Source organism: Drosophila santomea, chromosome 2L (assembly GCF_016746245.2).
Source record: "Drosophila santomea strain STO CAGO 1482 chromosome 2L, Prin_Dsan_1.1, whole genome shotgun sequence".
NCBI classification, from domain to species: domain Eukaryota; kingdom Metazoa; phylum Arthropoda; class Insecta; order Diptera; family Drosophilidae; genus Drosophila; species Drosophila santomea.
In genome coordinates, this window is record NC_053016.2 from 16,711,055 (window position 1) to 16,724,239 (window position 13,185).

At 46.5% G+C, this 13,185-nt stretch overlaps 4 protein-coding genes across 5 annotated transcripts; 2 read left to right on the forward strand and 2 right to left on the reverse strand.

The window, feature by feature from the left end:
• Nucleotides 1–1,575: 1,575 nt before the first annotated feature.
• LOC120444131 (RNA-binding protein spenito) lies at nucleotides 1,576–5,720 on the forward strand. Its single transcript, XM_039623694.2, has 3 exons — nucleotides 1,576–1,717; nucleotides 1,865–2,489; nucleotides 2,547–5,720. Exons 2-3 carry the CDS (start codon nucleotides 1,939–1,941, stop codon nucleotides 4,375–4,377), a joined length of 2,382 nt encoding a protein of 793 aa, XP_039479628.1. The 5' UTR covers nucleotides 1,576–1,717; nucleotides 1,865–1,938; the 3' UTR covers nucleotides 4,378–5,720.
• A 99-nt stretch (nucleotides 5,721–5,819) lies between these two features.
• On the reverse strand, nucleotides 5,820–7,134 carry LOC120444133 (dynein light chain Tctex-type protein 2B). Of its 2 annotated transcripts, none has more exons than XM_039623698.2 (4): nucleotides 6,929–7,134; nucleotides 6,369–6,449; nucleotides 6,109–6,308; nucleotides 5,820–6,057 (listed from the first exon to the last, which is right to left on the reverse strand). In XM_039623698.2, exons 1-4 carry the CDS (start codon nucleotides 7,049–7,051, stop codon nucleotides 5,892–5,894), a joined length of 570 nt encoding a protein of 189 aa, XP_039479632.1. In that variant the 5' UTR covers nucleotides 7,052–7,134; the 3' UTR covers nucleotides 5,820–5,891. The 2 variants fall into 2 exon arrangements, with proteins under 2 accessions (XP_039479632.1, XP_039479633.1); XM_039623699.1 differs by lacking the exon at nucleotides 6,929–7,134 and adding an exon at nucleotides 6,673–6,877.
• A 38-nt stretch (nucleotides 7,135–7,172) lies between these two features.
• On the reverse strand, nucleotides 7,173–11,015 carry LOC120444132 (PX domain-containing protein kinase-like protein). The gene is made up of 9 exons (XM_039623696.2): nucleotides 10,905–11,015; nucleotides 10,638–10,825; nucleotides 10,246–10,531; nucleotides 9,778–10,186; nucleotides 9,540–9,721; nucleotides 9,243–9,482; nucleotides 8,878–9,185; nucleotides 8,591–8,783; nucleotides 7,173–8,493 (listed from the first exon to the last, which is right to left on the reverse strand). Exons 2-9 carry the CDS (start codon nucleotides 10,737–10,739, stop codon nucleotides 8,279–8,281), a joined length of 1,935 nt encoding a protein of 644 aa, XP_039479630.1. The 5' UTR covers nucleotides 10,740–10,825; nucleotides 10,905–11,015; the 3' UTR covers nucleotides 7,173–8,278.
• A 578-nt stretch (nucleotides 11,016–11,593) lies between these two features.
• LOC120447579 (COP9 signalosome complex subunit 4) lies at nucleotides 11,594–13,180 on the forward strand. Its single transcript, XM_039629048.2, has 2 exons — nucleotides 11,594–12,263; nucleotides 12,322–13,180. The coding sequence occupies exons 1-2, from the start codon at nucleotides 11,676–11,678 to the stop codon at nucleotides 12,970–12,972; spliced, it is 1,239 nt and encodes a 412-aa protein (XP_039484982.1). The 5' UTR covers nucleotides 11,594–11,675; the 3' UTR covers nucleotides 12,973–13,180.
• The last annotated feature ends 5 nt before the right edge of the window (nucleotides 13,181–13,185 follow it).

Here is a 13,185-nt window from a genome sequence, read left to right on the forward strand (position 1 = left end):
TAACAAACCAACCTTTTGCCTATAAAATGGACAAAACTGGCTCGATAACAGAAGCGGGACCAGCACTACCGATAGCCAAAACTTATAGTTATCGATAGCGCACTCCACTTTCGACGCATACAGAATTATAAAAGCCGGAGAAAATTGAAGAATCTGTGGATAATCCACGATTTAATAGAAAACTAGCACTTAAAAAAACATCCAAAAGAGCCGGAAGTGGTAAGAACTCTAAAAACGATCTGAAGTGCTAGGATTTTTTAATATTTTCGCTTAAAGCGATTTTCTTTGTCTTGGGGCGCCGCCATTTTCTTTTCACCTGGCCGCCGCTTGTCTTCTTGCCTTTCGCCAGTACTTTCACAAAGTAACTCAAATTTTTCGCAGAATCCCCGGAACTAAATTGCCAGAAAGTTCTCAGGCAGCACAAACCGAGTTAAAGCGCCCCGGAATAGCCGCCCATGAGTAGTCATCGAGACGGAGCCGGAGCCGATCGAATCACAATCAAAATTCACAACATGAAGCGTAGCGCCTCGCGCTCCCCGGCCCGGGCAGTGTCCCACGCGAGCATGTCTGGACGACAACCATGCTCGACCGAGCCCTGTCGGCGATGCAGTCAGGACGCTGCCGAGCCGTTATGGCTCTCCACCGACCCTATCTGGCCTCCGCAAACGCCAGCTGGTACAGTACTCGCACGCACGCCGAGCTGGCGTTTATCGAGAGCCTGTCCGCGAGTACAAAGGTGATTAGCGGCACTGCCCCTGAGACGGTATTGCCTCAGCTTCAATTGGGTAGGCTGTGCGGGCTCGGTGTGGATCCAAAGTTGGTATTGAACAGGGTGTCCATGAGCGTGGATTTCCCGAGTGCAGTCTCGCCGATACACAGAATGTTGAAGTTAAACCCATTCTGGACGCTCTTGTTGACCAGCTGGTCCGTAGCGTGTCGAACCCCACGTGACCGCTCAATTGAAGCTGCCTGGGGCTTTGGTCACCACCTCCTGCGTCTTCTTTTCAGTCAATAGATGAACCATTTCGCTATTGCTTTCGTTATTACAATGCCAATACCCAGCAACAGGCGCCACTCTTTATACCCGAAAATCTCGTATGTGCAGCCTTTGTAAACCCTAGTTATTTTCTTTTATTAAACCGTTTGGGTTTTCCTACATCTGGTGGAATACCGAGAATTTTACTGCATCTAACAGTTTTCTACCTGTGATTCCTTTTACCTGAAGCCTTGACGGTTTTAAATGCAGTGCCGCCTTAGTTACTTATCGAGGCAGTTCTGCCCGATTGCATCGACTAAAAACAGCAAACTTTTATAGCCATAAACACTTACACATCCGGTGTAAGTCGCGTACATTATCCTGTTTTTGTTATCTCACATGTTCAAAGGTTCAGAACAGAAAATATTTGGGCGCTGGTACTTTAGCCGATACATTTATTATTTTTATTCTTAAGTTCACAAAAATGTACATGAGAATTTATATTATTATAACTATTTATTATAACAAACCAACCTTTTGCCTATAAAATGGACAAAACTGGCTCGATAACAGAAGCGGGACCAGCACTACCGATAGCCAAAACTTATAGTTATCGATAGCGCACTCCACTTTCGACGCATACAGAATTATAAAAGCCGGAGAAAATTGAAGAATCTGTGGATAATCCACGATTTAATAGAAAACTAGCACTTAAAAAAACATCCAAAAGAGCCGGAAGTGGTAAGAACTCTAAAAACGATCTGAAGTGCTAGGATTTTTTAATATTTTCGCTTAAAGCGATTTTCTTTGTCTTGGGGCGCCGATTTTCACTGGCGCCGGTCCTTGCCTTCGCCAGTACTTTCACAAAGTAACTCAAATTTTTCGCAGAATCCCCGGAACTAAATTGCCAGAAAGTTCTCAGGCAGCACAAACCGAGTTAAAGCGCCCCGGAATAGCCGCCCATGAGTAGTCATCGAGACGGAGCCGGAGCCGATCGAATCACAATCAAAATTCACAACATGAAGCGTAGCGCCTCGCGCTCCCCGGGCCCGGCCTCCAGGAGCAGTTTGTCGCGCAATTCGCGGAGCATGGGTCGTGGGTACGACAACGGCAGCGGTGTGCCTGGCGATTCGCCGGAGCGCCTGTCGCCGGATCGTATGCGACGTCGATTGGACCGCTCGCCGAGCCGTTATGGCTCTCCGCACCGGGAGCCCTACATGCGTGGTCCTCCGCCCACAGAACGACCAGCTGGTTACAAGGTACTTTGCGTCAGCGCACTGCCGCCGAAGGCTCCGGACGATTTCATCGAAGAGACACTGTACCGCGAGTACAAGAAGTTTGGTGATTTTAGCGTGCGACTGGCGCACGACTTGGATGAACGGGTTGCTTACGTTTGCTTTCGAACCCCTGAAGATGCACGAGAGGCGAAACATCACAAGCCGCGCCTGATCATCTACGACAAGATGGCCATTGTGGAGCCTGTGTACAAGTCCACAACCAGACCGGAGTATAGGTTGGATTATTTTACATTTTTTTTTGGTAGCCTTGCCTAATCTTAGATGTCTTGCAGACCACGCGGGCACTCAATGTCCCCACCGGACTACGAACGATACCACTACTCGCGGTCCCCCATGGGCCAAGGCGTTCCTTTGGATCACCGTCGACCTCCGATTGATCCCTACGACCGCTACGGTCCTCCCCATATGCATCCGCACGCAGTCCATCCACGTGATTACCGCCCATTGCACCATGATTATCCTCATCCGCCACGCGGACCACCTCTACATCGAGGCGGCCATCCACATCACCTTCACGGCCATGCCCCGCCGCATCAGTATGCTCCAATGAGGCCATTGGCACCCCGCCCACACGCTCCTTATGAAAAGCCTGAGAGCAAGAAGGACAAATTTCCCAATTACTTACATCATGTGCAGCCTGAAGATGATCCCCTTTCTACGCGCACACTGTTTGCAGGAAATCTGGAGGTTACCATCGCCGACGACGAACTGCGTCGTATCTTTGGCAAATACGGAGTTGTAGATGACATTGACATCAAACGCCCGCCGCCGGGTACGGGGAACGCGTTCGCGTTTGTACGTTACCAGAACTTGGATATGGCTCACCGTGCGAAGATCGAATTGTCCGGCCAGTACATTGGCAAGTTTCAGTGCAAGATCGGATATGGCAAAGTGACTCCGGCAACGCGTATGTGGATCGGAGGCTTAGGTGCCTGGACCTCTGTAACTCAGCTGGAGCGAGAGTTTGATCGTTTCGGCGCGATCAAGAAGATTGAATATCAGAAGGGCGAGCCGTACGCTTACATTCAGTACGAGACGGTGGAGGCAGCCACGGCGGCGGTAAAGGAGATGCGAGGATTCCCATTGGGTGGACCCGAACGTCGACTTCGTACGGACTTCGCTGAGTTGCCCGGCGCTACACCGGCAGCACCTTTCAAGAGCTCAAAGCCGCCGTATGATGAAAGTGCGCTGGAGTACAGACGTCCGGAATATGATCCGTATTATGAAGAGTCCGCGGCCTATGCTCCGCGTGGTGGCTATTCACCGTATCCACCTAGGGGTGGTTACCGTGGACGTGGTGGATATCGCGGAAGAGGGAGAGGCATGTACCACTACCACAACGATGTGCATAGGCCACCGCATCCTGGGTCCTTGGCAGGTTCCTCTTCATCGGTTCCCCCTCCCGGCGGAGTGGACGATGAGTGGCGACGCCCGCCAGGAGAATCCTACGACAGGGGAGCCCGCTCGAGCTCCCGCGAACCCGGTGTAGAACGTTCTCGTTCTAGATCCCCATTAAAGCGGGCTCGCTCCCCCGGATCCGACTCTGACAGCTCGACTCGTCGCAACGAAGCCCTTGGATCAGCTAGTACGGTTCCAGAGGTGGCGCGCAAGTGCAGCACAGTGTGGACCGGAGCTCTGATCCTTAAGAGCTCATTGTTTCCAGCCAAGTTCCATTTGACGGACGGGGATACGGATATTGTGGAGTCGCTGATGCGCGATGAGGAAGGCAAGCACAATCTACGTATCACCCAACGACTGCGTTTGGATCCGCCAAAGCTGGACGACGTGCAAAAACGTATTGCATCCTCATCGTCACACGCCATTTTCATGGGCCTGGCCGGCTCCACAATCGACACAAATTGCGACGATGCCAGTGTGCAGACGCGACCACTAAGGAACCTGGTTTCCTATTTAAAGCAGAAGGAGGCGGCTGGCGTGATCTCGCTGCTAAACAAGGAGACGGAAGCTACTGGCGTGCTGTATGCCTTTCCGCCCTGCGACTTTTCTACAGAGCTGCTAAAGCGCACCTGTCACAGTCTAACAGAGGAGGGTCTGAAGGAGGACCACCTGGTGATTGTGGTGGTGCGCGGCGGAACGGCATAAGCTGGAAAGGCTGGCGATGGTGGGGTTGGGAAGCAAGTGCTGGACAAACTGGAGGTAATAACTAGCCACAGTGCTCAAGAAAAAACTCCGCCACATATAATTATAACATAGCAGCCGTAGTCATATCTTTGCTCGCCCTCTTTCAAGAGGAGGACAAACGGGGGCCACATACATGCAAGGGACGTGTATGTGGCTCCTCCTAGCACCGCACACACACACACATGATGCACACATACAGAGACAGAAGCAGAACCGAGGAGACTTCACCCACACCTCATGACCAAAACCCGAATTAACCAACCATTAATCAACCTTCTTTTGCAGACAGGATCTCTCTTTTGGTTTTATTTCAAGTTCTCGATGTGTTAGTGACAGTGAAGTTTATACATATTTTTCTTTATTGTGCTAAAAAGTTTTAATTGTATCTAAAGCTACCCATACAAATTTTCCAATTTTATTATGATAAAAGTGTACAACAGAATGAAAACAACACGAGTAAAAACCAAACATTTTCTAAAAAGCTCCATTCGAGTGTCCGCATATGATCAACAGTGCCAAATAATGTCAATGAAACGTTTTTGTGTTCCTTAAAATTGATTTTCCATTTTGATTTGTGTTACGCTGATTTCGTTCTTTCGTTTGTGATCGATGACGAAAATGCAGAGCGACCGAAAGTGCGCCCAGTAGTGGTCTGATTGTCCAGTTGAGTCCAAAATAAAATTGCGGAGTGGCTCCAGAAGTTTTCGTTTGTTTGCAGTGCGATTTCCCATCAGTGCGAAGTGCTTAATTTCAGCTGAGTTTCAGTTTCCCCCGATCTGCAAGAGTTTCTTTGGTGTTTCTGGCCTTTGGGTGCGTGAAAGTGGCTAGCAATTCCAAATCGTGTTCCGATCCCTGATCAATATCCGTCTTCCATCCGAAGAGAGAACGTCGTGTAGCATTTGCTCCAAAATGTCTATGCTGTTTGATTTGGTTTGGCAATTGTTACATTGGTTTTCTTGTGGCTGCGCTCAACAGAATAGTGTTTTGTTTATAATTTATACATAAATGCGTTCATGCTACATTTGTTTCGGTGAGTTCAAGTGTCATTCCTCGGACCGAGATCAGTTTATACACAATGATAATCCGAGGAGTTCCCCCAGTGCATGTGCTGTGTATGCGTGTGTTCTCAAATATATTATTTATATATACCAATCGTAATCTATACACTCAGAGGTAGTAATAACGATCAAACGCAGTTATCTTGCATCATCTTGCATTCGAGTAATTTATGCTTCAAAAAAATATTATATCAAACTATTGTACTGATATCCAAATAAACGACAGCTGTCGAATCCTACGTGTTATACAACCTAGTGTTACAATTTGTGAGTTGTGAGTTATAGTGCAACCAAGTGTGGAAGACAGTGAACCGAACCATCTGATGACAAAAGAAGGTAAAGAAATTAAGCACCAATGCTAGCACCAACTTCAATTTATTAACAACTGGAACGCGTCAAGGACCTGGAATCTCGATTTCAATCGTAGTACAGGTAAAAGGTGGTGCAGACCGCAAAGTACGAGGGTCTCTCCACGCTATAGGTCACAAATCCGTCCTTTTCAGCATCCCACAGGAAGTTTACCATGGAGTAGAGGCCCTGCATCAGGAACTCGCCCACAGTGACCAGCACTATGTATCGATATCTGGATAGAAAAGGTGGTTAGTCGGATATAGCTTACCACCGAACAAGTCACCTGTCGTAGTTGTCGAGTTTGATACGGTTTTTGATTTCCTCGCTAACCTGCGCTGCCATGTGCAGTGAGTGCTTCGGATGGAACATGTACTCATCGTTGTAGTGTCGGTTCATGACCGCCTTTATGATGTTCTCTACGCGCTCCTTGTTGAGCGGATTCTTGGACTCCAGGCGGTAGGTGGGCATGAACCGCATTGTGGGCTAGAAATTAAGCAGATTTCAGGGCATAAAGTCAGCTGCGTGGACATTTAACGGACTTACCTTGGCTGCCGGAGCACCCATCGTCAAGGGAACGCCCATATGGGACTTGGTCAGCGATCCGCGCTGGCTGCTCGCCGGCCTCTGCATGTCGATGAAATGGGAAACCAAATATGCATGTTAGTTTGGCCACAGTCACAGCCACGATGCCCATACCCCCAATAGAATCCCCACAAGATATGGCGTGACTTAGCCAAATTTTCGACAAACAGTGTGGTTCCCGTGTTCACATCCCGTTACAAGCATCAATTCATTAAAAAGACATCAATATCCCATTGTAACCATAATGGCAAAATCAATCGTATACCTTCTCACGCTCCTGGCCCAGGTAAAGATTCACTAGCCCCGACCAGTTCTTCGCTGCTGCGGCTGCCATTTTTTTGAATTAATGGAATTGACTCGGCTCGAGTGCGTAGAGGTTAGCCATAAAACCACAAATGATTATGCCATTAAGTCATTCCCTGCCAGATAACCTGACGGCCTGTCGCCGTGGCAATTCGTGGCGTTTGGATTTGTTGAATCAATACCAGTGAAATTATGCGCCACTTGTCAGCCCAACTTACCGGCTTACTGCCCTCGGCCGACTTTTCCTTTTTCTCCTTTTTTCCCTTGCCAGTCTCCGCCTCCTTGGAGGAGGGCTCTGGCAAGACTTCTTTGCTACGCCGCTCTTCCGGAGAGTCGCCCATGATCACAATGTTTAACTTAAAATGCTTTATAGAACTAGACTGAAGTAAAAATATACTACCTAAAGCTACGTTGAAAAATAAGAGCCTTCTTAGATTGTCAGAAATTGAAAGATAAGCTTACTTACAACAATTAGTTTACACTTTATTTGGTTTGCAATATGTGTGGGAGTATGCTTCACATTTCGGGTCGGTCTTGCATTTAAAGTATATATATCAAACATATACACACAGTCAGTAGACAATAATACACATCCAAGTTACGATATTTACGTTATTACTGGGTGCTCTTGTGGCCACAAAACACCAATTACATATATATACACATAATTCAATATAAATATACTCGATACGTTTGGATTCGGTTAAATACACACCTAATAAAATATCTATAAAAAGTTAAACAATAACAGTGCGAGTTCTTGGCCACATATTCTTGTCTTTGTCTGTTGCTTTCATTTTATTTTTGAGTCCAGGACTCGGTGTATGTCTAGACATTAACGAACAGTTGAGTGTTTTTGAAACATTCGTGGCTCTTCGAAATATTAAAACTCAAACTCAGTTACAAAACCTGCAGTACAACTACTAAAAATTGGCGATAATACCGCGGTGGTGGAGATAGCACAACACCGAGGAACGATTTCTTAAGACATCTAACATCCATGTACTATGTTGGCCAGTGGGCCATATAAAAGAATAGTTTTTCGTCTAGTGCAAATTTTGGTGCAGACTTATGTAAATATTGGAAAGTTCTAATTTCTCTTTATGTCGTTTCTTTTGAGTTGTTTTTTGTTTTAAGATTTAGATTCTTTGTTTCCATTTTTCAATTAAGATATTCGTACCAAAGTTAGTTTCAGTCGTGTAGTGGACACATAGGTAAAGCTTTAGTTGCGATCGGAAATCTGCTCGCAAGTGAGTGACATGTAACTTGTTTTCATAAATAGACACATTCTTTTTAGCCGATATATCGTATGCAATGTATGGTGGACACGTATAAGATGCAATAATTATAATCAGTGGGTTTCGTTAGTACATATAGTAATTGCTGGATTGTTTTGGGTATATGCTATACTCAGCGGTGTCTTCGATCTGCTGGTTTTCTGTTTCTTACTATGTAAAATGTAGCTTTTGGAATTCGATTAGTTCAAGTTATTTTTGATGGTATCGTTATTTCATAACGCCACATTTGGTCCAAAAATTTTAATGTTTATTAATCTCTCAGTTCCTCAGCTAGTCGTTGGATCGCACTTTACGCAGCGATCCACGGTTAAACTTGCAGATGGACTCGAGAAGAGCGGAGCGGGTTGGTTCTTCGCCATCGCCGCCCTCAACATCCTCAGACAGCATGTTTGGTGTCGAGGACTGCCGTTCCACCGGTGCGCCAGTCGACGACGGTATTTCCTGATATATGCCGCCTAAGTGGGGCCCCGGAGTAAGCGGTGGTGCTGAAAGGAAGACGAAATCGAAAGTGAGTCGTGTAAATTCAAGCGAACAGGCCAACAAACTACTAATTTGAAGCTGTGATCTGATTTGAATAACTACATTTGATGCCGGCCAGTGTGGGCTCCTCGGGAGTGCTGTCGGAGCGGTTGAAGGAGTCGGTCCCACATAACCCACCTACCACCGCGGTGCTGGAGGAAGCTGCCGCTGCAGTCGCAGCCACAAGCGACAAGCGTCCATTGTTTGTTTGGATTGAACTTTGCTGCTTTAGCTTCGACTGCTTGTGCTCTAGTTTCTATACGAAAGCATTGAAATAAACGAAAAAAGAAACCAAAAATGAGCTGTGTAAGACTGAACTACGTGAAATTTTCGGGCTTTGGGTAACTAACTGCTTTCTGCTTAGACTTCCGCTTTTCTTCCTCGGAGCTCATCAGTTCCTGGACCCGCACAATCCGCTTTTGGTTCTTTACAGACTTTTGTTCGTCCCGGAGCCGGTTCTCGCTCTTGATAGCCGCCTGCTTTAGCAGCTCTTTGGCATTCAATGATAGCTTAAAGTACGGCTTTTCAGAAGTTGCAGCGACGCCGGCGCTCTCAGTAGAAGCGTATTGCAAAAAAAATCTGTGACCCAACAATTGCTCCAGCGTCGGCAGGCCAGCTTTGCAAGCTTCCTTGGAAAGAATGCTCTCCAGAAGACATTCTAGAACGACAACCAGATTAAAAATTAAATAAAATTATTAAAAAAATAATTACTTACTTAGCGCTTCGGGACATTCGGTAATCTGGCGCACAACAGACTCTTGCAGCGGATAACCCATGGCCATTTCGAAAAGGACATGACCAAAACAGTAAACATCTATGGTTTCGATAGCATGGATTTTACTGTGCTGCATGAAAAATGGCCTGTAAAACGCTGGTACGCCCAGCAAAAAGTTCTCGATGTCCAGCAGCTTAACACAATCGTCCACTATTACTATGTTTCCGGAATGTAGGTGACCTTAAAATGTTTTCATTTATTAAATAAATAGTAGCTTTCAACAGAGTTTCCTTTTACCATATGCATATCCCTTTGAGTGCAAAAATATTAGAGCCTCTAGAATTTGCTTCCCATATGTAGCCACTTGTTTCATTGAAAGCGCAGTGCGCCCCTTGGGATTGCCGTACTTGCTAAGAAAAGGATTCTTTGGATTCGCGGCCATGCACAAAACATCCTTTAAAGTACCATGCTTGTGAAATCTACGTGGAGACACAAATTCAGTTATATTCTGTGACGGATAACGTGAAATACTGACTTTCTTATGACCAGGCAACCGTTTTCGGTGTGTGCTGCCAGGAGAACCGGCTCGATGTGCGGATGCTGCAGGCCCATCAAGCTTTTCATTATGCCCCCGATTTCTTTTTCGTCGATAAACTTGTCGGGTCCGTACTCCAGCCACTCAGCTATCACCTCTGACCCGGGATCTAAGGTTCCGGCGTCGATGGAGTGACCGCTGCCATTGCTGCTTCCAGCGGCAAAATGTTTGCTCTGGTGCGTCTGTGAGCCGCTCTTAACCAGTTGTTTGTTGCTGCTTTTCTCAGGCGGCTTTGTAGTAACCTTAAAGTAGTGCTTCCGAAGGCGCCAGCCTATGGCGCCCATACTTCCACCCAGCAACCATGTAGCGTCGTTGCGCAGGCAGAGCATGGCATTCTGCACGGCATGGTCTGTAAAGGAATGGATGATATTGATTACAAGGCCTTTGCATATGAGCATATGAACTCACCGTGAAAGGACTGCGAGTAACTCTCGGGATCCACAAAGCGCTTGGCTGGCAGCGAGGAGGCCAATATGGGATTCATTAGTACGGCGTTTATGTACTCTTGTAGGGCTTGCTTCCGTTCAGCTATGAACTCCGGGCGCATGTTACCAAAGATGCGTTTGCGAGGCAGCGGCAGCTTGATGCCGGAGACGCGGAGAGACTTGTCCAGTTGGTCAAAGTCATTGTAGCGGCGCAGAACGGTCCAGTAGTCTTTGTTGCTGGCGCCCCTCCACACGCGCAGCAGGTACTCCTGCAAGCAGACACACACACAGTCACATTCGCCGCTTGCATGAAATCATCAACAATTATTGATTTTTCGCTGGGGTCAGCAAGTCTTCCCCTCGCGATCTAATTACCGTATGTCCGGTGACCTCCTGGACGGCGGTTATCTCGCAGCTCAGCGCCTGGGTGTCGTCAATTGGCAATTTTCGTTCATATCTGCTCGCAAATACGGCCATTGGACTCCTTTGGATACATTTTCCACTTCACTCGGCGAGCTGCGCTGCTGTTGAAAGTGTATGTATGTGTGGGCCTGGCCTCCACCCTTTTCGAAAAGATGTGGAATGGAATGAACTTTGCAATAAATATCCCGAGTTTTTAAATAAAACTCCAGCTATTAGCACCTGCAGATTGTCTTTGTACCAAGTTTAATTCAGTTTTCGCAGCCCAATTGGACTCCACTCAGATATATTTTTTCACTGTTTACTGCAGCGCACTGTCATTTTCATATCGATATTTCCATGTATCTAGGTATCGATAGTCTGCAGCACTACGGCTCCGCTAGAAGCAAGGCGCAAATTTTAAAATGAAGTGTGTTGTATATCGCGTAAAATTCTAAAAATTAATTATTCCATTGGGACAATATGTGCAAGTAGATACATTAAGTAGATTTCAAACCTTACCGAATCTTCTTAAGGCTTTCTTTACCAATCGAATGCTGAATGCCATAATTTGGTAATATTGTCATTCATAAATATTTTATTGGAGGACTAAAACAGTAATTCGAATGAGGCCTTAAGACACCTACGCTTTAAAAAGATTACTTTTAAAATTTCATGTTCCTAATTATATCGTTTATCCGCCTCAGTTTACATAATATTTAATATATATATTTTTAAATGTCTAACTTTTATATAGTTTTAGCTATAGCCGAAACCGTACTCTGGACGGCTATAACCTCTGTTTAAGAATTTACTCATAAGTTTTAATAAGTTAAATAAAAATATAAAAAAAATATGTGCGCTGAGCATCACCATCGAAAATTATCCAACACCAGCTAGATAAAAGCTGAGCGTCCTGCACTGTCCCGGCCGGATTTGCGAGCTATCGATAACTGGGATGAGCTTGCGTTGTTGTTCTTAGCTAGTGCGAAGTAATTGGGAAAACAAGTGAACATGGCCGCAAACTATGCAAAAACGAACAAGGGCATCTCGACGGGGGCTCTGCGCAACCAGCTGATGGGCCTGATCAACTTCACTGGCACCCACAAAGACCAAGCGGACAAGTATCGCCACCTGCTGAAGACTGTGCTGGCGAACACCGGCCAAGAGTTGATCGATGGGCTCCGGCTCTTTGTGGAGGCCATTGTGAACGAGCACGTCAGTCTTGTAATTTCGCGGCAGATCCTTAACGATGTGGGCAGCGAGCTGAGCAAGTTACCTGACGACCTGTCCAAGCAGCTCTCTCATTTCACTCTGGAAAAGGTCAATCCGCGCGTCATCTCGTTCGAGGAGCAAGTGGCCGGCATTCGTTTCCACCTGGCCAACATCTATGAGCGAAACCAGCAGTGGCGCGATGCGGCCATAGTGCTAGTTGGCATTCCTCTAGAGACAGGCCAGAAACAGTACTCTGTGGAGTGCAAGTTGGGCACCTACTTAAAGATCGCTCGACTCTATCTGGAGGACAACGATTCTGTGCAGGCGGAGCTGTTCATCAACCGGGCATCGCTGCTCCAGGCCGAAACTAATTCCGAGGAGTTGCAGGTAAATTGGTTCTTAAAGCAATTTTTATCGCTAGTCTATTAAAAATAACATTTTTAAGGTACTATACAAAGTCTGTTATGCCAGAGTCTTGGATTATAGGCGCAAGTTTATCGAGGCCGCCCAGCGATATAACGAACTCTCCTACCGCAAGATAGTCGACCAAGGCGAAAGAATGACAGCACTGAAGAAAGCGCTCATCTGTACAGTCCTTGCCTCTGCCGGGCAGCAGCGTTCCCGCATGCTGGCTACTCTTTTTAAGGACGAACGCTGTCAGCACTTGCCGGCCTACGGAATTTTGGAAAAGATGTACTTGGAGCGCATCATTCGGCGCTCAGAGCTACAGGAGTTCGAGGCACTGCTGCAGGACCACCAAAAGGCTGCCACTCCCGATGGTTCCTCGATCCTGGATCGGGCTGTTTTCGAGCACAATCTGTTGTCGGCAAGTAAGCTGTACAACAACATAACTTTTGAGGAGCTAGGCGCTCTGCTGGATATACCCGCTGCTAAGGCAGAGAAGATTGCCTCCCAGATGATAACTGAAGGTCGCATGAACGGGCACATCGATCAGATCTCGGGCATTGTCCATTTCGAAAACCGAGAACTACTGCCTCAGTGGGATAGACAGATACAGTCGCTATGCTATCAAGTCAATTCCATAATAGAGAAGATAAGTGTCGCCGAGCCCGATTGGCTGGATAACCTGAACTGAATCAGGGTCTCACCATCCCATCTTCCCCCACTCATCTTCATTTTCCTTGAGACGGCATATAGGAACGCAGTAAATCGGAGGATATAACCCGCGACTGCGATAGATTTCATTTTTAAATTATAAAAATAAATGAAATTATGTACATTATCGATCCTGTGGAACCAAAAAGAAAAAAAAAAAACAAAAAACTCTTTTTGCCATCCAGCAAGTTTT